The 24,663-nt window shown below is 50.0% G+C and overlaps 2 protein-coding genes across 4 annotated transcripts in view; one reads left to right on the forward strand and one right to left on the reverse strand.

The window, feature by feature from the left end:
- LOC137356168 (protein FAM83E-like) overlaps nt 1-18,681 on the reverse strand; it is a 41,682-nt gene extending 23,001 nt beyond the window's left edge. Inside the window, exons 1-2 of one of the 3 annotated variants that reach the window (XM_068021997.1) lie at nt 17,235-18,681; nt 14,386-15,092 (exon numbers count right to left, since the gene is read on the reverse strand). In XM_068021997.1, coding sequence (XP_067878098.1) covers nt 14,386-14,841 — 456 coding nt within the window. In that variant the 5' untranslated portion in view covers nt 14,842-15,092; nt 17,235-18,681. Of the gene's footprint in view, nt 1-14,385; nt 15,093-16,014; nt 16,378-17,193 lie in introns of those variants that run through there. The other 2 variants (XM_068021998.1, XM_068021999.1) reach the window with 2 other exon arrangements.
- Nucleotides 18,682-23,053: 4,372 nt separating this feature from the next.
- Nucleotides 23,054-24,663, forward strand: LOC137356178 (zinc finger protein 768-like). The gene has a single exon (XM_068022015.1). It carries the CDS (start codon nt 23,476-23,478, stop codon nt 24,445-24,447), a length of 972 nt encoding a protein of 323 aa, XP_067878116.1. The 5' UTR covers nt 23,054-23,475; the 3' UTR covers nt 24,448-24,663.

The raw sequence follows: 24,663 nt of genomic DNA on the forward strand, positions 1-24,663 counted from the left end.
TATATATACCCCAGGAACCCCTCGATTAGATTCCAGTCTGTAACTCACTCCTGGGTATCTGTTATTCTATATATAAACCACCAAAACCTCTCGATTAGATTCCAGTCTGTAACTCACTCCCGGGTATCTGTTATTCTATATATATACCCCAGGAACCCCTCGATTAGATTCCAGTCTGTAACTCACTCCCGGGTATCTGTTATTCTATATATATACCCCAGGAACCCCTCGATTAGATTCCAGTCTGTAACTCACTCCCGAGTATCTGCTATTCTATATATAAACCACCAAAACCTCTCGATCAGATTCCAGTCTGTAACTCACTCTCGGGTTTCTGTTATTCTATATATAAACCACACAAACCCCTCGATTAGATTCCAGTCTGTAACTCACTCCCGGGTGTCTGCTATTCTATATATAAACCCCCGACTCCCTCGATTAGATTCCAGTCTGTAACTCACTCCCGGGTATCTGTTATTCTATATATAAACACCCCGAACCCCTCGATTAGATTCCAGTCTGTAACTCACTCCCGGGTATCTGTTATTCTATATATAAACACCCCGAACCCCTCGATTAGATTCCAGTCTGTAACTCACTCCCGGGTATCTGTTATTCTATATATAAACACCCCGAACCCCTCGATTAGATTCCAGTCTGTAACTCACTCCCGGGTATCTGTTATTCTATATATAAACACCCCCGAGCACCTAGATTAGATTCCAGTCTGTAACTCACTCCCGGGTGTCTGCTATTCTCTACATAAACACCCGACTCCCTCAATTAGATTCCAGTCTGTAACTCACTCCCGGGTATCTGTTATTCTATATATAAACCACCGACTCCCTCGATTAGATTCCAGTCTGTAACTCACTCCCGGGTCTCTGTTATTCTATATATAAACCCTCCCCGAACACCTCGATTAGATTCCAGTCTGTAACTCATTCCCAGGTATCTGTTATTCTGTATATAAACCCCCCCGAGCCCCTCAATTGGATTCCAGTCTGTAACTCACTCCCGGGTATCTGTTATTCTATATATAAACACCCCCCGAACCCCTCGATTAGATTCCAGTCTGTAACTCACTCCCGGGTATCTGTTATTCGATATATAAACCCCCCCGAACCCCTCGATTAGATTCCAGTCTGTAACTCACTCCCGGGTATCTGTTATTCTATATATAAACCCCCCCGAACCCCTCTATTAGATTCCTGTCTGTAACTCACTTCCGGGTATCTGTTCTTCTATATATAAACCCCCCCGAACCCCTCTATTAGATTCCTGTCTGTAACTCACTTCCGGGTATCTGTTATTCTATATATAAACCCCCCGAACCCCTCGATTAGATTCCTGTCTGTAACTCACTTCCGGGTATCTGTTATTCTATATATAAACCCCCCCGAACACCTCTATTAGATTCCTGTCTGTAACTCACTTCCGGGTATCTGTTATTCTATATATAAACCCCCCCGAACACCTCTATTAGATTCCTGTCTGTAACTCACTTCCGGGTATCTGTTCTTCTATAAAAAACACCCCGAACCCCTCTATTAGATTCCAGTCTGTAACTCTCTCCTGGGTATCTGTTATTCGATATAGAAACACCCCCGAACCCCTCGATTAGATTCCAGTCTGTAACGCAGTCCCAGGTATCTGTTATTCTATATATATACCCCAGGAACCCCTCGATTAGATTCCAGTCTGTAACTCACTCCTGGGTATCTGTTATTCTATAAAAAACCACCAAAACCTCTCGATTAGATTCCAGTCTGTAACTCACTCCCGGGTATCTGTTATTCTATATATATATACCCCAGGCACCCCTCGATTAGATTCCAGTCTGTAACTCACTCCTGGGTATCTGTTATTCTATATATAAACCACCAAAACCTCTCGATTAGATTCCAGTCTGTAACTCACTCCCGGGTATCTGTTATTCTATATATATACCCCAGGAACCCCTCGATTAGATTCCAGTCTGTAACTCACTCCCGAGTATCTGCTATTCTATATATAAACCACCAAAACCTCTCGATCAGATTCCAGTCTGTAACTCACTCTCGGGTTTCTGTTATTCTATATATAAACCACACAAACCCCTCGATTAGATTCCAGTCTGTAACTCACTCCCGGGTGTCTGCTATTCTATATATAAACCCCCGACTCCCTCGATTAGATTCCAGTCTGTAACTCACTCCCGGGTATCTGTTATTCTATATATAAACACCCCGAACCCCTCGATTAGATTCCAGTCTGTAACTCACTCCCGGGTATCTGTTATTCTATATATAAACACCCCGAACCCCTCGATTAGATTCCAGTCTGTAACTCACTCCCGGGTATCTGTTATTCTATATATAAACACCCCGAACCCCTCGATTAGATTCCAGTCTGTAACTCACTCCCGGGTATCTGTTATTCTATATATAAACACCCCCGAGCACCTAGATTAGATTCCAGTCTGTAACTCACTCCCGGGTGTCTGCTATTCTCTACATAAACACCCGACTCCCTCAATTAGATTCCAGTCTGTAACTCACTCCCGGGTATCTGTTATTCTATATATAAACCACCGACTCCCTCGATTAGATTCCAGTCTGTAACTCACTCCCGGGTATCTGTTATTCTCTATATAAACCTCCCGAACCGCTAGATGAGATTCTGGTCTGTAACTCACTCCCGGGTATCTGTTATTCTGTACATAAACGACCCCCCGAACCCCTCAATTAGATTCCAGTCTGTAACTCACTCCCAGGTATCTGTTATTCTATATATAAACACCCCGAACCACTCGATTAGATTCCAGTCTGTAACTCACTCCCCGGTATCTGTTATTCTATATATAAACCCTCCCCGAACACCTCGATTAGATTCCAGTCTGTAACTCATTCCCAGGTATCTGTTATTCTGTATATAAACCCCCCCGAGCCCCTCAATTGGATTCCAGTCTGTAACTCACTCCCGGGTATCTGTTATTCTATATATAAACACCCCCCGAACCCCTCGATTAGATTCCAGTCTGTAACTCACTCCCGGGTATCTGTTATTCGATATATAAACCCCCCCGAACCCCTCGATTAGATTCCAGTCTGTAACTCACTCCCGGGTATCTGTTATTCTATATATAAACACCCTGAACCCCTCGATTAGATTCCAGTCTGTGACTCACTCCCGGGTATCTGTTATTCTGTATATAAACACCCCAAACCCTTCGATTAGATTCCAGTCTGTAACTCACTCCCGGGTATCTGTTATTCTATATATAAACCCCCGACTCCCTCGATTAGATTCCAGTCTATAACTCACTCCCGGGTATCTGTTATTCTATACATAAACCCCCCGAATCGTTTGATTAGATTCCAGTCTGTAACTCACTCCCGGGTATCTGTTATTCTATATATAAACTACCCCGAACCCCTCGATTTGATTCCAGTCTCTCACTCACTCCCGGGAATCCGTTATTCTATATATAAACCCCCGGAATTCCTCAATTAGATTCCAGTCTGTAAACTCGCTCCCAGGTATCTGTTATTCTATATATAAACCCCCCGAAATCCCCGATTAGATTCCAGTCTGTAACTCACTCACAGGTATCTGTTATTCTATATATAAACCCCCCGAACTCCCCGATTAGATTCCAGTCTGTAACTCACTCCCGGGTATCTGTTATTCTATATATAAACCCCCCCGAACACCTCGATTAGATTCCACTCTGTAACTCACAACCAGGTATCCATTATTCCATATAAAAACGACCGAAACCCCTCGATTAGATTCCACTCTGTCACTCACTCCCGGGTGTCTGTTATTCTATATATAAACCACACAAACCCATCGATTAGATTCCAGTCTGTAACTCACTCCCAGGTATCTGTTATTCTATATATAAACCCCCCCGAACCCCTCGATTAGATTCCAGTCTGTAACTCACTCCCGGGTATCTGTTATTCTATATATAAACTACCCCGAACCCTCGATTTGATTCCAGTCTCTCACTCACTCCCGGGAATCCGTTATTCTATATATAAACCCCCGGAATTCCTCAATTGGATCCCAGTCTGTAAACTCGCTCCCAGGTATCTGTTATTCTATATATAAACCCCCCGAAGTCCTCGATTAGATTCCAGTCTGTAACTCACTCACAGGTATCTGTTATTCTATATATAAACCCCCCGAACTCCTCGATTAGATTCCAGTCTGTAACTCACTCACAGGTATCTGTTATTCTATATATAAACCCCACCGAACACCTCGATTAGATTCCAGTCTGTAACTCACTCCCGGGTATCTGTTATTCCATATATAAATCCCCCGAACCTCTCGATTAGATTCCAGTCTGTAAGTCACTCCCAGGTCTCTGTTATTCTATATATAAATCCCCCGAACCCCTCGATTAGATTCCAGTCTGTAACTCACTCCCAGGTATCTGTTATTCTATATATAAACCCCCCGAACCCCTCGATTAGATTCCAGTCTGTAACTCACTCCCGGGTATCTGTTATTCTATATATAAACCCCCCGAACCCCTCGATTAGATTCCAGTCTGTAACTCACTCCCGGGTATCTGTTATTCTATATATAAACCCCCCGAACTCCTCGATTAGATTCCAGTCTGTAACTCACTCCCGGGTATCTGTTATTCTATATATAAACCCCCCGAACCCCTCGATTAGATTCCAGTCTGTAACTCACTCCCGGGTATCTGTTATTCTATATATAAAGCCCCCGAACCCCTCGATTAGATTCCAGTCTGTAACTCACTCCCGGGTATCTGTTATTCTATATATAAACCCCCCGAACTCCTCGATTAGATTCCACTCTGTAACTCACTCCCGGGTATCTGTTATTCTATATATAAACCTCCCCGAACACCTCGATTAGATTCCAGTCTGTAACTCACTCCCGGGTATCTGTTATTCTATATATAAACCACCCGAACCCCTCGATTAGATTCCAGTCTGTAACTCACTCCCGGGTATCTGTTATTCTATATATAAACACCCCGAACTCCTCGATTAGATTCCAGTCTGTAACTCACTCCCGGGTATCTGTTATTCTATATATAAACACCCCGAACCCCTCGATTAGATTCCAGTCTGTAACTCACTCCCGGGAATCTGTTATTCTATATATAAACCCCCCGAACCCCTCGATTCGATTCCAGTCTGTAACTCACTCCCGGGTATCTGTTATTCTATATATTATCCCCCCGAACTCCTCGATTAGATTCCACTCTGTAACTCACTCCCGGGTATCTGTTATTCTATATATAAACCACCCGAACCCCTCGATTAGATTCCAGTCTGTAACTCACTCCCGGGTATCTGTTATTCTAGATATAAACCCCCGAACTCCTCGATTAGATTCCAGTCTGTAACTCACTCCCGGGTATCTGTTATTCTATATATAAACCCCCGAACTCCTCGATTAGATTCCAGTCTGTAACTCACTCCCGGGTATCTGTTATTCTAGATATAAACCCCCGAACTCCTCGATTAGATTCCAGTCTGTAACTCACTCCCGGGTATCTGTTATTCTATATATAAACCCCCGAACACCTCGATTAGATTCCAGTCTGTAACTCACTCCCGGGTATCTGTTATTCAATATATAAACACCCCGAACCCCTCGATTAGATTCCAGTCTGTAACTCACTCCTGGGTATCTGTTATTCTATATATAAACCCCCTGAACCCCTCGATTAGATTCCACTCTTTAACTCACTCCCGGGTATCTGTTATTCTATATATAAACCCCCCGAACCCCTCGATTAGATTCCAGTCTGTAACTCACTCCCAGGTATCTGTTGTTCTATATATAAACCCCCCGAACCCCTCGATTAGATTCCAGTCTGTAACTCACTCCCAGGTATCTGTTGTTCTATATATAAACCCCCCGAACCCCTCGATTAGATTCCAGTCTGTAACGCACTCCCGGGTATCTGTTATTCTATATATAAACCCCCCGAACCCCTCGATTAGATTCCAGTCTGTAACTCACTCCCGGGTATCTGTTATTCTATATATAAACACCCCGAACCCCTCGATTAGATTCCAGTCTGTAACTCACTCCCAGGAATCTGTTGTTCTATATATAAACCCCCCGAACCCCTCGATTAGATTCCAGTCTGTAACTCACTCCCGGGTATCTGTTATTCTATATATAAACCCCCCGAACCCCTCGATTAGATTCCAGTCTGTAACTCACTCCCGGGTATCTGTTATTCTATATATAAACCCCCCGAACCCCTCGATTAGATTCCAGTCTGTAACTCACTCCCGGGTATCTGTTATTCTATATATAAACCCCCCGAACCCCTCGATTAGATTCCAGTCTGTAACTCACTCCCGGGTATCTGTTATTCTATATATAAACCCCCCGAACTCCTCGATTAGATTCCAGTCTGTAACTCACTCCCGGGTATCTGTTATTCTATATATAAACCCCCCGAACCCCTCGATTAGATTCCAGTCTGTAACTCACTCCCGGGTATCTGTTATTCTATATATAAACCCCCCGAACTCCTCGATTAGATTCCACTCTGTAACTCACTCCCGGGTATCTGTTATACTATATATAAACCTCCCCGAACACCTCGATTAGATTCCAGTCTGTAACTCACTCCCGGGTATCTGTTATTCTATATATAAACCACCCGAACCCCTCGATTAGATTCCAGTCTGTAACTCACTCCCGGGTATCTGTTATTCTATATATAAACACCCCGAACTCCTCGATTAGATTCCAGTCTGTAACTCACTCCCGGGTATCTGTTATTCTATATATAAACACCCCGAACCCCTCGATTAGATTCCAGTCTGTAACTCACTCCCGGGAATCTGTTATTCTATATATAAACCCCCCGAACTCCTCGATTAGATTCCACTCTGTAACTCACTCCCGGGTATCTGTTATTCTATATATAAACCTCCCCGAACACCTCGATTAGATTCCAGTCTGTAACTCACTCCCGGGTATCTGTTATTCTAGATATAAACCCCCGAACTCCTCGATTAGATTCCAGTCTGTAACTCACTCCCGGGTATCTGTTATTCTATATATAAACCCCCGAACTCCTCGATTAGATTCCAGTCTGTAACTCACTCCCGGGTATCTGTTATTCAATATATAAACACCCCGAACCCCTCGATTAGATTCCAGTCTGTAACTCACTCCTGGGTATCTGTTATACTATATATAAACCCCCTGAACCCCTCGATTAGATTGCACTCTTTAACTCACTCCCGGGTATCTGTTATTCTATATATAAACCCCCCGAACCCCTCGATTAGATTCCACTCTTTAACTCACTCCCGGGTATCTGTTATTCTATATATAAACCCCCCGAACCCCTCGATTAGATTCCAGTCTGTAACTCACTCCCAGGTATCTGTCGTTCTATATATAAACCCCCCGAACCCCTCGATTAGATTCCAGTCTGTAACTCACTCCCAGGTATCTGTTGTTCTATATATAAACCCCCCGAACTCCTCGATTAGATTCCAGTCTGTAACTCACTCCCGGGTATCTGTTATTCTATATATAAACACCCCGAACCCCTCGATTAGATTCCAGTCTGTAACTCACTCCCAGGTATCTGTTGTTCTATATATAAACCCCCCGAACCCCTCAATTAGATTCCAGTCTGTAACTCACTCCCGGGTATCTGTTATTCTATATATAAACCCCCCGAACCCCTCGATTAGATTCCAGTCTGTAACTCACTCCCGGGTATCTGTTATTCTATATATAAACCCCCCGAACTCCTCGATTAGATTCCAGTCTGTAACTCACTCCCGGGTATCTGTTATTCTATATATAAACCCCCCGAACCCCTCGATTAGATTCCAGTCTGTAACTCACTCCCGGGTATCTGTTATTCTATATATAAACCCCCCGAACTCCTCGATTAGATTCCACTCTGTAACTCACTCCCGGGTATCTGTTTTACTATATATAAACCTCCCCGAACACCTCGATTAGATTCCAGTCTGTAACTCACTCCCGGGTATCTGTTATTCTATATATAAACCACCCGAACCCCTCGATTAGATTCCAGTCTGTAACTCACTCCCAGGTATCTCTTGTTCGATATATAAACCCCCCGAACCCCTCAATTAGATTCCAGTCTGTAACTCACTCCCGGGTATCTGTTATTCTATATATAAACCCCCCGAACCCCTCGATTAGATTCCAGTCTGTAACTCACTCCCGGGTATCTGTTATTCTATATATAAACACCCCGAACCCCTCGATTAGATTCCAGTCTGTAACTCACTCCCAGGTATCTGTTATTCTATATATAAACCCCCGAACTCCTCGATTAGATTCCAGTCTGTAACGCACTCCCGGGTATCTGTTATTCAATATATAAACACCCCGAACCCCTCGATTAGATTCCAGTCTGTAACTCACTCCCGGGTATCTGTTATTCTATATATAAACCCCCCGAACCCCTCGATTAGATTCCAGTCTGTAACTCACTCCTGGGTATCTGTTATTCTATATATAAACCCCCTGAACCCCTCGATTAGATTCCACTCTTTAACTCACTCCCGGGTATCTGTTATTCTATGTATAAACCCCCCGAACCCCTCGATTAGATTCCACTCTTTAACTCACTCCCGGGTATCTGTTATTCTATATATAAACCCCCCGAACCCCTCGATTAGATTCCAGTCTGTAACTCACTCCCAGGTATCTGTTGTTCTATATATAAACCCCCCGAACCCCTCGATTAGATTCCAGTCTGTAACTCACTCCCAGGTATCTGTTGTTCTATATATAAACCCCCCGAACCCCTCGATTAGATTCCAGTCTGTAACTCACTCCCGGGTATCTGTTATTCAATATATAAACACCCCGAACCCCTCGATTAGATTCCAGTCTGTAACTCACTCCTGGGTATCTGTTATTCTATATATAAACCCCCTGAACCCCTCGATTAGATTCCACTCTTTAACTCACTCCCGGGAATCTGTTATTCTATATATAAACCCCCCGAACCCCTCGATTAGATTCCACTCTTTAACTCACTCCCGGGTATCTGTTATTCTATATATAAACCCCCCGAACCCCTCGATTAGATTCCAGTCTGTAACTCACTCCCAGGTATCTGTTGTTCTATATATAAACCCCCCGAACCCCTCGATTAGATTCCAGTCTGTAACTCACTCCCAGGTATCTGTTGTTCTATATATAAACCCCCCGAACCCCTCGATTAGATTCCAGTCTGTAACGCACTCCCGGGTATCTGTTATTCTATATATAAACCCCCCGAACACCTCGATTAGATTCCAGTCTGTAACTCACTCCCGGGTATCTGTTATTCTATATATAAACACCCCGAACCCCTCGATTAGATTCCAGTCTGTAACTCACTCCCGGGTATATGTTATTCTATATATAAACCCCCGAACCCTCGATTAGATTCCAGTCTGTAACTCACTCCCGGGTATCTGTTATTCTATATATAAACCCCCCGAACCCCTCGATTAGATTCCACTCTTTAACTCACTCCCGGGTATCTGTTATTCTATATATAAACCCCCCGAACCCCTCGATTAGATTCCACTCTTTAACTCACTCCCGGGTATCTGTTATTCTATATATAAACCCCCCGAACCCCTCGATTAGATTCCAGTCTGTAACTCACTCCCAGGTATCTGTCGTTCTATATATAAACCCCCCGAACCCCTCGATTAGATTCCAGTCTGTAACTCACTCCCAGGTATCTGTTGTTCTATATATAAACCCCCCGAACCCCTCGATTAGATTCCAGTCTGTAACGCACTCCCGGGTATCTGTTATTCTATATATAAACCCCCCGAACCCCTCGATTAGATTCCAGTCTGTAACTCACTCCCGGGTATCTGTTATTCTATATATAAACACCCCGAACCCCTCGATTAGATTCCAGTCTGTAACTCACTCCCAGGTATCTGTTGTTCTATATATAAACCCCCCGAACCCCTCGATTAGATTCCAGTCTGTAACTCACTCCCGGGTATCTGTTATTCTATATATAAACCCCCCGAACCCCTCGATTAGATTCCAGTCTGTAACTCACTCCCGGGTATCTGTTATTCTATATATAAACACCCCGAACCCCTCGATTAGATTCCAGTCTGTAACTCACTCCCAGGTATCTGTTATTCTATATATAAACCCACCGAACTCCTCGATTAGATTCCTGTCTGTAACTCACTCCCGGGTATCTGTTATTCTATATATAAACCCCCCGAACCCCTCGATTAGATTCCAGTCTGTAACTCACTCCCGGGTATATGTTATTCTATATATAAACCCCCGAACCCTCGATTAGATTCCAGTCTGTAACTCACTCCCGGGTATCTGTTATTCTATATATAAACCCCCCGAACCCCTCGATTAGATTCCAGTCTGTAACTCACTCCCGGGTATCTGTTATTCTATATATAAACCCCCCGAACCCCTCGATTAGATTCCAGTCTGTAACTCACTCCCAGGTATCTGTTATTCTATATATAAACCCCCGAACTCCTCGATTAGATTCCAGTCTGTAACGCACTCCCGGGTATCTGTTATTCAATATATAAACACCCCGAACCCCTCGATTAGATTCCAGTCTGTAACTCACTCCCGGGTATCTGTTATTCTATATATAAACCCCCCGAACCCCTCGATTAGATTCCAGTCTGTAACTCACTCCTGGGTATCTGTTATTCTATATATAAACCCCCTGAACCCCTCGATTAGATTCCACTCTTTAACTCACTCCCGGGTATCTGTTATTCTATGTATAAACCCCCCGAACCCCTCGATTAGATTCCACTCTTTAACTCACTCCCGGGTATCTGTTATTCTATATATAAACCCCCCGAACCCCTCGATTAGATTCCAGTCTGTAACTCACTCCCAGGTATCTGTTGTTCTATATATAAACCCCCCGAACCCCTCGATTAGATTCCAGTCTGTAACTCACTCCCAGGTATCTGTTGTTCTATATATAAACCCCCCGAACCCCTCGATTAGATTCCAGTCTGTAACTCACTCCCGGGTATCTGTTATTCAATATATAAACACCCCGAACCCCTCGATTAGATTCCAGTCTGTAACTCACTCCTGGGTATCTGTTATTCTATATATAAACCCCCTGAACCCCTCGATTAGATTCCACTCTTTAACTCACTCCCGGGAATCTGTTATTCTATATATAAACCCCCCGAACCCCTCGATTAGATTCCACTCTTTAACTCACTCCCGGGTATCTGTTATTCTATATATAAACCCCCCGAACCCCTCGATTAGATTCCAGTCTGTAACTCACTCCCGGGTATCTGTTATTCTATATATAAACCACCCGAACCCCTCGATTAGATTCCAGTCTGTAACTCACTCCCAGGTATCTGTTGTTCTATATATAAACCCCCCGAACCCCTCGATTAGATTCCAGTCTGTAACGCACTCCCGGGTATCTGTTATTCTATATATAAACCCCCCGAACCCCTCGATTAGATTCCAGTCTGTAACTCACTCCTGGGTATCTGTTATTCTATATATAAACCCCCTGAACCCCTCGATTAGATTCCACTCTTTAACTCACTCCCGGGTATCTGTTATTCTATGTATAAACCCCCCGAACCCCTCGATTAGATTCCACTCTTTAACTCACTCCCGGGTATCTGTTATTCTATATATAAACCCCCCGAACCCCTCGATTAGATTCCAGTCTGTAACTCACTCCCAGGTATCTGTTGTTCTATATATAAACCCCCCGAACCCCTCGATTAGATTCCAGTCTGTAACTCACTCCCAGGTATCTGTTGTTCTATATATAAACCCCCCGAACCCCTCGATTAGATTCCAGTCTGTAACTCACTCCCGGGTATCTGTTATTCAATATATAAACACCCCGAACCCCTCGATTAGATTCCAGTCTGTAACTCACTCCTGGGTATCTGTTATTCTATATATAAACCCCCTGAACCCCTCGATTAGATTCCACTCTTTAACTCACTCCCGGGAATCTGTTATTCTATATATAAACCCCCCGAACCCCTCGATTAGATTCCACTCTTTAACTCACTCCCGGGTATCTGTTATTCTATATATAAACCCCCCGAACCCCTCGATTAGATTCCAGTCTGTAACTCACTCCCGGGTATCTGTTATTCTATATATAAACCACCCGAACCCCTCGATTAGATTCCAGTCTGTAACTCACTCCCAGGTATCTGTTGTTCTATATATAAACCCCCCGAACCCCTCGATTAGATTCCAGTCTGTAACGCACTCCCGGGTATCTGTTATTCTATATATAAACCCCCCGAACCCCTCGATTAGATTCCAGTCTGTAACTCACTCCCGGGTATCTGTTATTCTATATATAAACACCCCGAACCCCTCGATTAGATTCCAGTCTGTAACTCACTCCCAGGTATCTGTTGTTCTATATATAAACCCCCCGAACCCCTCGATTAGATTCCAGTCTGTAACTCACTCCTGGGTATCTGTTATTCTATATATAAACCCCCCGAACCCCTCGATTAGATTCCAGTCTGTAACTCACTCCCGGGTATCTGTTATTCTATATATAAACACCCCGAACCCCTCGATTAGATTCCAGTCTGTAACTCACTCCCAGGTATCTGTTATTCTATATATAAACCCAACGAACCCCTCGATTAGATTCCTGTCTGTAACTCACTCCCGGGTATCTGTTATTCTATATATAAACCCCCCGAACCCCTCGATTAGATTCCAGTCTGTAACTCACTCCCGGGTATATGTTATTCTATATATAAACCCCCGAACCCTCGATTAGATTCCAGTCTGTAACTCACTCCCGGGTATCTGTTATTCTATATATAAACCCCCCGAACCCCTCGATTAGATTCCAGTCTGTAACTCACTCCCGGGTATCTGTTATTCTATATATAAACACCCCGAACCCCTCGATTAGATTCCAGTCTGTAACTCACTCCCAGGTATCTGTTATTCTATATATAAACCCCCCGAACCCCTCGATTAGATTCCAGTCTGTAACTCACTCCCGGGTATCTGTTATTCAATATATAAACACCCCGAACCCCTCGATTAGATTCCAGTCTGTAACTCACTCCCGGGTATCTGTTATTCTATATATAAACCCCCCGAACCCCTCGATTAGATTCCAGTCTGTAACTCACTCCTGGGTATCTGTTATTCTATATATAAACCCCCTGAACCCCTCGATTAGATTCCACTCTTTAACTCACTCCCGGGTATCTGTTATTCTATGTATAAACCCCCCGAACCCCTCGATTAGATTCCACTCTTTAACTCACTCCTGGGTATCTGTTATTCTATATATAAACCCCCCGAACCCCTCGATTAGATTCCAGTCTGTAACTCACTCCCAGGTATCTGTTGTTCTATATATAAACCCCCCGAACCCCTCGATTAGATTCCAGTCTGTAACTCACTCCCAGGTATCTGTTGTTCTATATATAAACCCCCCGAACCCCTCGATTAGATTCCAGTCTGTAACGCACTCCCGGGTATCTGTTATTCTATATATAAACCCCCCGAACCCCTCGATTAGATTCCAGTCTGTAACTCACTCCCGGGTATCTGTTATTCTATATATAAACACCCCGAACTCCTCGATTAGATTCCACTCTGTAACTCACTCCCGGGTATCTGTTATTCTATATATAAACCTCCCCGAACACCTCGATTAGATTCCAGTCTGTAACTCACTCCCGGGTATCTGTTATTCTATATATAAACCCCCCGAACCCCTCGATTAGATTCCAGTCTATAACGCACTCCCGGGTATCTGTTATTCTATATATAAACCCCCCGAACCCCTCGATTAGATTCCAGTCTGTAACTCACTCCCGGGTATCTGTTATTCTATATATAAACACCCCGAACCCCTCGATTAGATTCCAGTCTGTAACTCACTCCCGGGTATCTGTTATTCTATATATAAACACCCCGAACCCCTCGATTAGATTCTGGTCTGTAACTCACTCCCGGGTATCTGTTATTCTATATATAAAACCCCCCGAACCCCTCGATTAGATTCCAGTCTGTAACTCACTCCCGGGTTTCTGTTATTCTATATATAAACCCCCCCGAACCCCTCGATTAGATTCCAGTCTGTAACTCACTCCCGGGTTTCTGTTATTCTATATATAAACCCCCCCGAACCCCTCGATTAGATTCCAGTCTGTAACTCACTCCCGGGTATCTGTTATTCTATATATAAACCCCCCGAACCCCTCGATTAGATTCCAGTCTGTAACTCACTCCCGGGTATCTGTTATTCTATATATGGTCTCCGCCGAGCCCCTAGATCAAGTGGGCATCTGTCGACACGGGCTTGACGGAGGTTTAAGTGCCAAGTCCCTTTCGTACCTGCTTGGCACTCTGCAGTAAAGTCCGCACCACTTCCTTAATGGCTGGCATGTTGTCCGTTGGCGGCTGGGTGTAGATTTTCGCCCTCGTGATGCCCTTCCACATCCCCATCTCTGGCCACCCGAGCGCAAGGTAAGGGGCCTGGGCGTCCGATTTGAGGGGCCAGTAGGTGAGCGATGGGTCGTCCCCCAGCTCGGAGTCCTGCTCCTCGCCCTCCGCCACCTCCCCGTGGCGGTACTCCTCCAGCGTGGCGTGGATGCGCCGAACCTCCTCGCCCGACAGGAAGAGGCGGAGGCCCTCCCGCTTGACGCACTGGTGGAAGGCCCCCGACCCCTTGGCCATGAGGGCCTCCAGCGCCAGCCGCTGCCGCTCACAGTAGCTGAACTGCGGCTGGGACTCGGACAGCTGGACGTTGACGTTGTCCTCCTCGAGGCACTCCACCTGAGAGGCCGCCATGGCGGCTCCCCCGCACTCACCTCCTCCGCCTCCTGCGCGGCCAGCCCAGGGGAGCAGCCCCTCAACGCAGCTGGGTCCTGCTCTCCGCCTGCCCGCCGGCACCTCCGAGGTCTGACTCTCTCTCTCTTTCTCTCTCGGTGTGACCCTCGGCCTGATTTCCAAACTCTCGCCCGCCCCACGCAAACCCGGGCTCCTCCGCCCACGACCGCCAGGCGCAGGGCGTCTGCTGCCCCCGCCCCACGAAGCCCGACCTAGGAAAGCAAAAGCGAACGGACAAAGAGAAGAGAGTTAGTCACCCGGTCCGGCAACGCCTCGCTGTTAAAATTTGCATCCTCCCTCGCCACCAATCCCTCCCTATCTCAGTAACCTCCTCCAGCCCCGACAACCCTCCAAGATCTCGGCCCTCCTCCGATCCCAGCCTCTTGATCTTAACCCCACTCCCCCCCTCGATTCGCATCGCTCCGCCAGTGCTTTCCCTCCCTAAACCTCCCCACCTCGCTCCCTCTCTCCCCCTTAAAACCTCCCTCCTTCTGCTCGCCCATCCCTGATAACTCCTTATGCGCCTCAGGGTTAAATAGTGTTCGATAATCGCTCCCGGGAGGGGACCTCGGGGATGTTTTACCACGTTCGGGGTGGGGGGGGGGCTACATAAATACAAGTTTCTGCTGTTGTTGTGGCTGTTGTTGTTGTTTCTTTTGCTGACCCACCCTGGCATTGCTCACGGATCAAAATGTTTTTCTTCCCCCCCGCCCTCCGCCCCAAAGATTCGGTCCAAAGGTCAACGTTTTCCCCGAGAGTGTCGAGGAACGAGAGGTGATCGGGTTTGAAAGTTACAGAATTCTTCCTGGGCGTGACAGGGTGGATGTAGACAGGACGTTTCCCCCCTCCACCTCCCCGGCTGCTGGGTCACGAACCGGGGGACGCAGTCTCAGAATGAGGGGGCGGTGGGGGGGGGGGGGGGGGCAGGCTGTTTAGGACTGAGACAAGGAGGAACCTCTTCACTCAGAGGGCGGTGAATCCGCGGAACTCAGAGTGGAGCTGCTGGGGATAGGGGCGGAACGGGGGCAGGGCGAGGGGGGACTGGGTGGGCTGTGTCGGCAGATCGCTGGCAGGGGCAGGAAGGGCAGAATGGCCTCCGTCTGCGCTGTCACCGTCCGCCGATTGCATTTTTACCTGGTCTATGCACGCCTTCTGTGTGTCTGTTGCATGCAACAAAACCACAGCCGTCTGATGAAGCCTGTTTACCTGACACGCACCCCGTGTTGCAACAGCCTGTAATAACAGGTTACCCGGACCCACTGCAGCATCCGGCAGACAAGAGTGTGAGTGGGCAAGGGATTGCTATGCTGGGAATGTGGGAATGATGCAGTGTAAAGGCACGGGCCAACACCGCAGACCCGCGGTGACGTGAGACAGAGTCACCAGGAAGGGAATACCTCGGGAACTGAGCTCACTGACCGCCCACGAGGAGAGAGAAAGAAAAAAAAAACCCAAAGTTTCGGCGGCCAATCGATCCCAGCTATTCGACTGGGTGAGTCAGCACACGCCTGGTATATTCCCCCCCCACCCACCCCAACATGCTTTCTCGTGAGGAGTGGGGGTGGGAGGAGAGGAGGGCAGAAAGAGTGCGCTTACCCCATGCAAACACACCCCCCTCCTGCACCGCCTCACTTATTCCTGCACACCCACCCCCCCGACCCGCGCCATTAGATAGGTGGGGAGCTAGGGGGGAGGGGGTGGAGGAACATCAACAGCCTCCGATCTGCACCCCACTAAACCCCCCCCCCCTGCCTCCCGCACACCTCCACACCCCCCCCCCCCCCGCCCTCCCAGCCCTCCCCTTCAACCCGCTCTTTCTCTCTCAGGTGCCGCACACCACAGTCGATCAGCCACCCTCCGAATTATGCCCCCCCCCCCCCCTCGCCGCGTCTTGACAGCAGTCTGGTCGCCCGGACCGGGGGTGGGGGGGTTAGTGGGCGCGGCGGAGAGTGGGAAGGGTCTCAGGCTGCTGCTACCTCGTCTCCTGGTGGCACCCCCCCACCCCCTTCCCCCCGTCTCCCCGACCCCCGCCCCTCTCTCTCTCTCTCTCTCACTATCGCTGATCCGGACTGCCAAACTCCGGGTGCTTCGGGAACCTGCTGTTCCAGTTTGCAAGTGACATATTCAACGTGTCACTCCCCGGCCGGCAGGTGTACTGCAAACAAACCCACCCACACCCCCCCCCCCCACCCCTCCCCTCTCGCCCCCCCCCTCCTCCGAGGCTGCCGGGTGATGCCGAGAGTTGTGAAAAGGACCAGTTCCTGAGTGCTCCCCTTACAACAACAAGGCAAAAAAGAGAGAGAAACAGAACACCTGTGAGTCAACTGCTCAGATCTCCCGAGATCGGAACTCACCAGCGTCCTGGGGCAAAGCGGAGGAATCAGTTGTGGTGAACACTGGAAATGCAGTCACCCACAGCAGCCCTTTATAAAGTCCTCGTTCGTTCAAGGCTGCTGACCCGCCCCTCTAATTTCCCTCTGGCACACAAACAGAGAGCGAGAGAGGGAGAGAGCGAGAGAGATAAACACCGTAAAGTGCCTCGGTTGACGTCCTCCAGAGTTTGACTGCACAGGTACGGAGGGGGGGATGCTCAAGACGGGCCGAGTGGCCTCTGACTCTGCTGGAAACGGCGCGTGACTCAGGGCTCTGTTTGGCTTGTGGGTGGAAGCGAGAGGCCGGCCTCTCCTGATCAAACGAGGGTGTGGTGCTCTGGTGGGCTCATCGAAATGGGTGCCTGGAGCAGAGCAAACAGAACAAAAAAAAAACCTGCCCCGATTTTTAAAAAAAAAAACACCCGAACAGGAGCCCGCCGCTCGGCTCAACCAAACGCCACCTGAGGAAGCTCCTCTCGCGGGCTGGGGAGGTCCCCCCCGAAACCCCTGGCCCGTCGGTTGAAGCCGCCCCGACGGCGAGGCCCACCCGCGCACGGCAGGATCCCACGAGCAGCCGGCCGGACTGTCCAGACCACGAATGCCCGGGCTCTCCGGGTAAACGTGGCCTGTGTCCATATCTGCTCCAACGCTTCCCCCTGCTGGGGTTGTTTCCATTCCCACTTCCCCTGCTGGGATTATGCCTGTTCCCACTCTACCTGTAGGAATTCTTAGTCCCCCATTCCCTGTTGGGATTCTGGCTAGTCCTACATCCTCTGCTTGGATTCCTCCCATTCCCACTTCCCCTTCCAGGAATACTCCTATTCCCATTACACCTGCTGGGATTCCTACTGCTCCCAATTCCCCTCCTGGGATTACTCCTATTCCCGCCTTCCTCGCTGGGATTCCTCCCATTTCCCATGCTGGGATTCCTCCCATTCCCACATAACTCTGCTGGGAACCCTCCCATTCCCACATTCCCTGCTGGTAATACTCCAATTCCCACTTTCCCCTGCTGGGATTAAAACTATTTCCACTTTCCCTGCTGGAATTCTCCTACCACCAACTCCTCTGCTGGATTCCTCCATCCTCACCACCCTGCTGGATTCCTCTTATTCCCACTTCCCCTGCTGGGATTATGCCTATTCCCACATTCCCTGCAGGAATTCCTATCCCCAACTCCCCTTCTGGTATTCCAGCTTTTCCCCCTTCTCCTGCTGGGAATACTCCTTTTCCCACTTCCCCTGCTGGGATTAAACCTATTCCCACATTACCTGCTGGGAATATGGCTATTCCTACTTCCTCTGCTTGGATTCCTCCCATTCCCACTTCCCCTGCCAGGAATACACCTATTCCCATTACACCGGCTGGGATTCCTACTACTCCCACTTTCCTTTCTGGGATTCCTCCTATTCCACTTTCTCCTGCTGGAATTCTGCTTATTCCTGCATTCCCAGCAGGGAAGTTGGGGGTGGGAGGAATTACACGCTGGGGTATGTGGAAATGGAAGGTATTCCCAGCAGGGGTAAGTTGGAATGGGAGAATTTCCCAGCAGAAGGAAGCAATGACGTATTACCAGCAGGGGAGAAGGAATGGGAGGAATTCCTGGCAGGGGAGGTGAGAATGGGAGAAATATGCAGCAGAGGCCAGTGGGAATGGAAGGAATAACCAGCAGGTGAATTGGGAGGAATTCCCAGCAGGGGAAGTGAGGATGGGAGGAATTCCCAGCATGGGAAGTGAGGATGGGAAGAATCCCCAGCAGGGGAAAGTCAGTATGGGAGTAATTCCCAGCAGGGGAGTTGGGAATGGGAAGATTTCCCAGCAGAAATTGGGTGGAATTCCTGGTAGGAAAGGTGGGAATGAGAGGAATTCCCAACAGGGTAAGTGGGAATGGAGGATTTTCCTGCAGGGTCCAGTGGGAATGTGGGGAATTCCCAACAGGGGAGGTGATGATGGGAGGAATTCCCAACAGAGGAGGGGGAATGGGAGGCATTCCCATCAGAGGAAAGTGAGAGGTGGGAAAGGGAGGAATAACCAGCGGGGAGAAGTGGTAATGGGAGGAATTCCTGGCAGGGGTGGTGAGGATGGGAGGAATATCCAGCAGAGGCCAGTGCTTCCATCTGCTGCGAAATTCTCCCATTCCTACTTAACCCTGCTGGGAATACCTTCCTTTCCACATACCCCAGCAGGTAATTCCTCCCATCCCCAACTTCCCTGCTGCGAAATCATCCCACCCCCACCTCCCATGCAAGGAATCCCTCCCATTCCCACCTACTCTGCTGGGAATACCTTCCATTTCCACATACTCCAGCGTGTAATTCCTCCCATCCCCAACTCCCCTGCTGGGAATTCTTCCCAATCCCACCTCCGCTTTTGGATATGCCTCCCATTCCCAACTACCCTTCTGGGAATTCCTTCCATTCCCACTGGCCTCTGCTGAATATTCCTCCCATCCTCACCTCCCCTGCCAGGGGTTCCTCCTATTCCTCCTCCCCTGCTGGGAATACCTCCCATTCCCACTTCCTTCTGCTGGGAAATTCTCCCATTCCCACTTAGCCCTGCTGGGAATACCTTCCATTTCCACATACCCCAGCGTGTAATTCCTCCTGTCCCCAACTACCCTGCTGGGAATTCATCCCATTCCCACCTCTCCTGCTGGAAATTCCTCCTAATCCCACCTCCTCTGCTGGGAATTACGCCCATCCCCACCTCCCCTGCTGGGAATTCCTATTCTCACTTCCCCTGCAAGAAATTTCTCCCATCCCCACTTTCACCCACTGGGAATTCCTCCTGTTCCCACTTCCCTTGCTAGAAATTCCTCTCATTCCCACCTCCCGCACTGGGAATTCCTCCAATTCACCTGCTGGTTATTCTACCCATTACCATTTCTCCCCGCTGGGAATTCCTTCCATTCCCACTGGCCTCTGATGGATATTCCTCCCATCCTCACCTCCTCTGCCAGGAATTCCTCCCATTCCACCTCCCCGTCTGGGAATACATCCTATTCCCACTTCCTTCTGTTGGGAAATTCTCCCATTCCCACTTACCCCTGCTGGGAATACCTTCCATTTCCACATACCCCAGCGTGTAATTCCTCCCATCCCCAACTTCCCTGCTGGGATTTCATCCTATCCCCACCTCCCCTGCTCGGAATTCCCCCATCCCTACCTCCCCTGCTGGGAATTCATCCCATCCCCCACCTCTCCTGCTGGGAATTCCTCCCATTCCCACCACCCCTGCCGGGAATTCCTCCCATTCGCAACTACCCAGCAGGGAATTCCACCCAATCCCAGCTGCCCTGCTGGGAATTCCTCCCATTCCCATTTTCCCCTGCTGGATAATGGTCCCAAACCTCCCCCAACACCTCCCCTGCCTGGGATTCCTCCCACCTCCCCTGCTGGGAAATACTCCCCTTCCCACGTTCCCCAGCTGGAACCAGCTCCTGCCTCTCTCAAAATGGCCGCCGGCTGTCCCCGTCCCCCTCTCCAGCCTGACCCATCTAAAATGGCGGCCGCCGCGGTGAGGTCAGACGCACGCCTGACGTCGGCCCCGCCCCCTCCCCTCCCCCCCCCCCCCCCCCCCCCTCTAACTGAACCGACTGCTGGCGCGAGTTCCGAGGACATGTTGCCCCGGGAAAAGGGTGTAGCGCTCCGCAAAAACCAAACCAGCCCCGGTGCAATCGGGCCGAGCGGAATTTTGCAGCCCGGACCGATGCACAATTTTCTGCATTCTGCATTCCTTCGCCCTGCCTCTGCATTTTTGTTTCTGCATTCCTTAAAACCTGCACTTGCACAACCAACCCGTCCAACCAGCTCCCTCATTTGCATGCAATTCCCTGGAATTAACCTTTGGCGTCCCGACCCTCCCTGGATGGACTTTTGCTGTGCATCCAGCGGTCGGGTTTCATTGCATTTCCTTGCAAACCTGCTGGCCTGGATTATGGAGATCAAGTCCTGGAGTGTATACATCTCCCTCCGACAGTGCAGCACTCCCTCAGTACGAGCACCAGGGGAATGTCGGTCTGGATTATGGAGCCAGCATTCCTGATCCACAGCCTGAGAATCTTGCCAGTGAAGCCCAGGATGATACGGCTACAGGAGGAGGCCATTTGGACCATCGTACACGTCCCACCTCCGCGAACGAGCCATCCCATTAATCCCACTCCCCCATCTTTCCCCCGTATCCCTGTAAAATTTTCCCCTTCCGGTATCCGAGAGCCGCTATTGAATTTGCGTCCACCATCCTTTCAGGCAGCGCGTCCCAGATCCCAGCAACTCACAGCGTCAGAAAATGCTTCCTACATCTCCCCTCCCCTCCGGCTCTCTCGCGTTCCCGAGTCCCGGACTAACAATCCAGGAGACGCTGAGTTCAAATCCCACGGCAGCCAGGAGCCATTTAAATGCGGTGTAACTGGTTAAACAAATCCGGGAATGCAGAAGCTCGTCCCGTGAAATAAAAACAAGACCCACGCCTGGCTCACAATCGTCCCGTTCGAGGACGGAAATCCTCCAGCCTTTCCCGGTCTGGCCTACGGGTGCCTCCAGACCCACTGTCATTGTGGGAGACTGTTTAGAGCCCTCCATTGGGTTCAAGGAGGGAGGGTCATCCCTGCTCCCCACCACCCCCCCCCCCCCCCACTGACTCTTCTCAAGGGGAAATTGGGCACTCATTGCCTCCTTAAGGCACAAAGCCTTTCATTGACCACTGTGCAAAGATGACACAAAGATAGGTAGGAACGTAACTTGTGGAGAGAACATAAGGGGGCTACAAAGGGATATAGATCGGTTAAGTGAGTGGGCAAAGACCTGGCAAATGCAGTATAATGCGGGGAAGTGTGAAATTGTCCATTTGGGCAGGAAGAATAAAAAAGATGCATATTATCAAAATGGTGAGAGATTTCAGAGCTCTGAGATGCAGAGGCATCTGGGTGTCCCAGTGCAGGAATCGTAAAAGGTTAGTATGCAGGTACAGCACATAATTAGGAAAGCTAATAGAATGTTATCGTTTATCGCGAGGGGAACTGAATATAAAAGTAGGGAGGTTATGCTTCAGCTATACAGGACGTTGGTGAGACCACATCTGGAATACAGCGTAGAGTACTGGTCTCCTTATATAAGGAAGGATGTAAATGCATTGGAGGCAGATCAGAGAAGGTTTACTAGACTAATACCTGGAATGGACGGGCTGTCTTATGAGGAAAGATTGGACAGGCTAGGCTTGTACCTGCTGGAACTTAGAAGAGTAAGAGGTGACTTGATTGAAACATATAAGATCCTGAGGGGTCTTGACAGGGTGGATGTGGAAAGGATGTTTCCCCTTGTGGGAGAATCTCGAACTAGGGGGTCACTGTTTAACAATAAGGGGTCACCCATTTAAGACAGAGATGAGGAGAAATTGTTCCTCTCAGAGGGTGGTGAGTCTTTGGAATTCTCTTCCTCAAAAGGCAGTGGAAACAAAGTCTTTGAATATTTTTAAGGCAGAGGTAGATAGATTCTTGATAAGCAAGGGGGGGGGTGAAAGGTTATCGGGGGTAGGTGGGAATGTAATGAGTTCAGCCACGAACTTGTTGAATGGTGGAGCAGGCTCGAGGGGCCGAGTGGCCTACTCCCGCCCCTAATTGGTATGTTTTCCCCTCTGTTCTCGAGGGAGGGGAAGATGCAAGTGGTGCCTCAGCCATGGTGGTGAATTCCTCTCAGGAACTGGGATTCTGAATGCAATGGGTTAAAGGAGATGGGGCACGGATCAGATTACAACCACCAGGAGGCCGGTGGGCGAGGATATCGAGGCAGGAAACGACGAGCAGACTGGAGCAGGAAGAGGTGAGAAGTACTTCCTGGGGCAGGAGCAACACGATCGAATCGAAGGTTGTGGGGAAAGGGGATGTGAGTGTCGGAGGGAGAGAGGAGGGACCGAGAGGGGAAAAGGAAGCCTTCCCGAAATAGCGAAACCCTGGAAAACATCAGGAGCCAGCTGTCCCCCTTTCGACACTTCTCCCTGCGGAATAAGATCCCTCCCTGGACTGGTGGACCGAGGAACAAGGGGCTACGGGATTTCCGCCTCTCCCGGTATTCGGAGTGCCGGGGGGGGGGTGGGGGGTTGCGGGGGAGGGAGACGGAGAACAGCCCAGCTCGCGAGTCGGCGGGAGCTGGTCGCGGAGAGAGGAGAGCTGAAGGCAATCTGAGGGACGGCGAGCCTGCACCGTACACCGCCCGGGGAGGGAGCGGGCATGAGCCGTCCGGCGGAGGGGGAGGCGCTGGCGGAGCCGCCGGGGGACGGCCCGGGCCCCCCGCTGCCGCCCGGCGGGAGGTTCGCATGCCCCGACTGCGGCAAGGCGTTCGGCTACGGCTCGGTGCTGCTGCGGCATAGGCGGGTCCACACCGGCGAGCGGCCCTTCAAGTGCGCCGACTGCGGGAAGGGGTTCACCGACCAGTCCAGCCTCCAGCGGCACCGGCGCAGCCACACCGGCGAGAGGCCCTTCCGGTGCCAGGACTGCGGGAAGGGCTTCGCCCAGTCGTACAACCTCATGGTGCACCAGCACACCCACCGGCGGGAGCGCCCTTTCCAGTGCGGCCCCTGCGGCAAGGCCTTCACCCAGGTGTCGCTGCTGGTGTCGCACCGCTGCCTGGCGCCGGGCGATACGACCTACAACTGCCCGGCCTGCGGCAAGCAGTTCATCCTCCAGACCAGCCTCCAGCGGCACCGTTGCCCCAGGTCCGGGCAAGGGGGCTTCAAGTGCCCGGACTGCGCCAGGGAGTTCACGGCCCGCTCGGGCCTGGTCAAGCACCAGCGGACCCACACGGGCGAGCGGCCCTACAAGTGCCCGGCCTGCAGCAAGCGGTTCGCCCGGGCCGACAGCCTGACCGTCCACCGGCGGACCCACGCCGACCAGCGGCCCTACAAGTGCCCCGACTGCCAGCGGGCCTTCATCCAGTCGTCCTGCCTGCTCCTCCACCAGCGGGTCCACACGGGCGAGAAGCCCTACACCTGCCTCGTGTGCGCCAAGGGCTTCACCAAGCGCTCCAGCCTCGTCAGCCACCAGAGGGCGCACGGCGGCGGCCGGGCCTTCCCCTGCCCCGACTGCGGGAAAGGGTTCAACGAGGCCTGGTGCCTGCGGAGGCACCAGCGGGCGCACGCCGCGGCGGCCGGGAGAGGCACGGGGGACGGTGAGGGGACGGCACGGGCGGCCGACGCCCCCTGAGCCGCCCCCCACCGGGCGCAGCTAGTTGCCCCCGGGCCCCAGAGGGACCCGCAGGGCCTGGTTTCCCTGGGGGCCGCCCGTCGGGCCTCGCAATCCGGGACGACCCAGTGGACGGGAGCGCACAGTCCCACCCGTTGGAGGGAGAACCTTCGCCGAATCGCCCTCCGGTCTGAACGTGCCGATGCCCGGAAATAAATGTTCCTTCTCTCCTCAGAA

This window comes from Heterodontus francisci, chromosome 45, assembly GCF_036365525.1.
Source record: "Heterodontus francisci isolate sHetFra1 chromosome 45, sHetFra1.hap1, whole genome shotgun sequence".
Lineage (NCBI taxonomy): Eukaryota > Metazoa > Chordata > Chondrichthyes > Heterodontiformes > Heterodontidae > Heterodontus > Heterodontus francisci.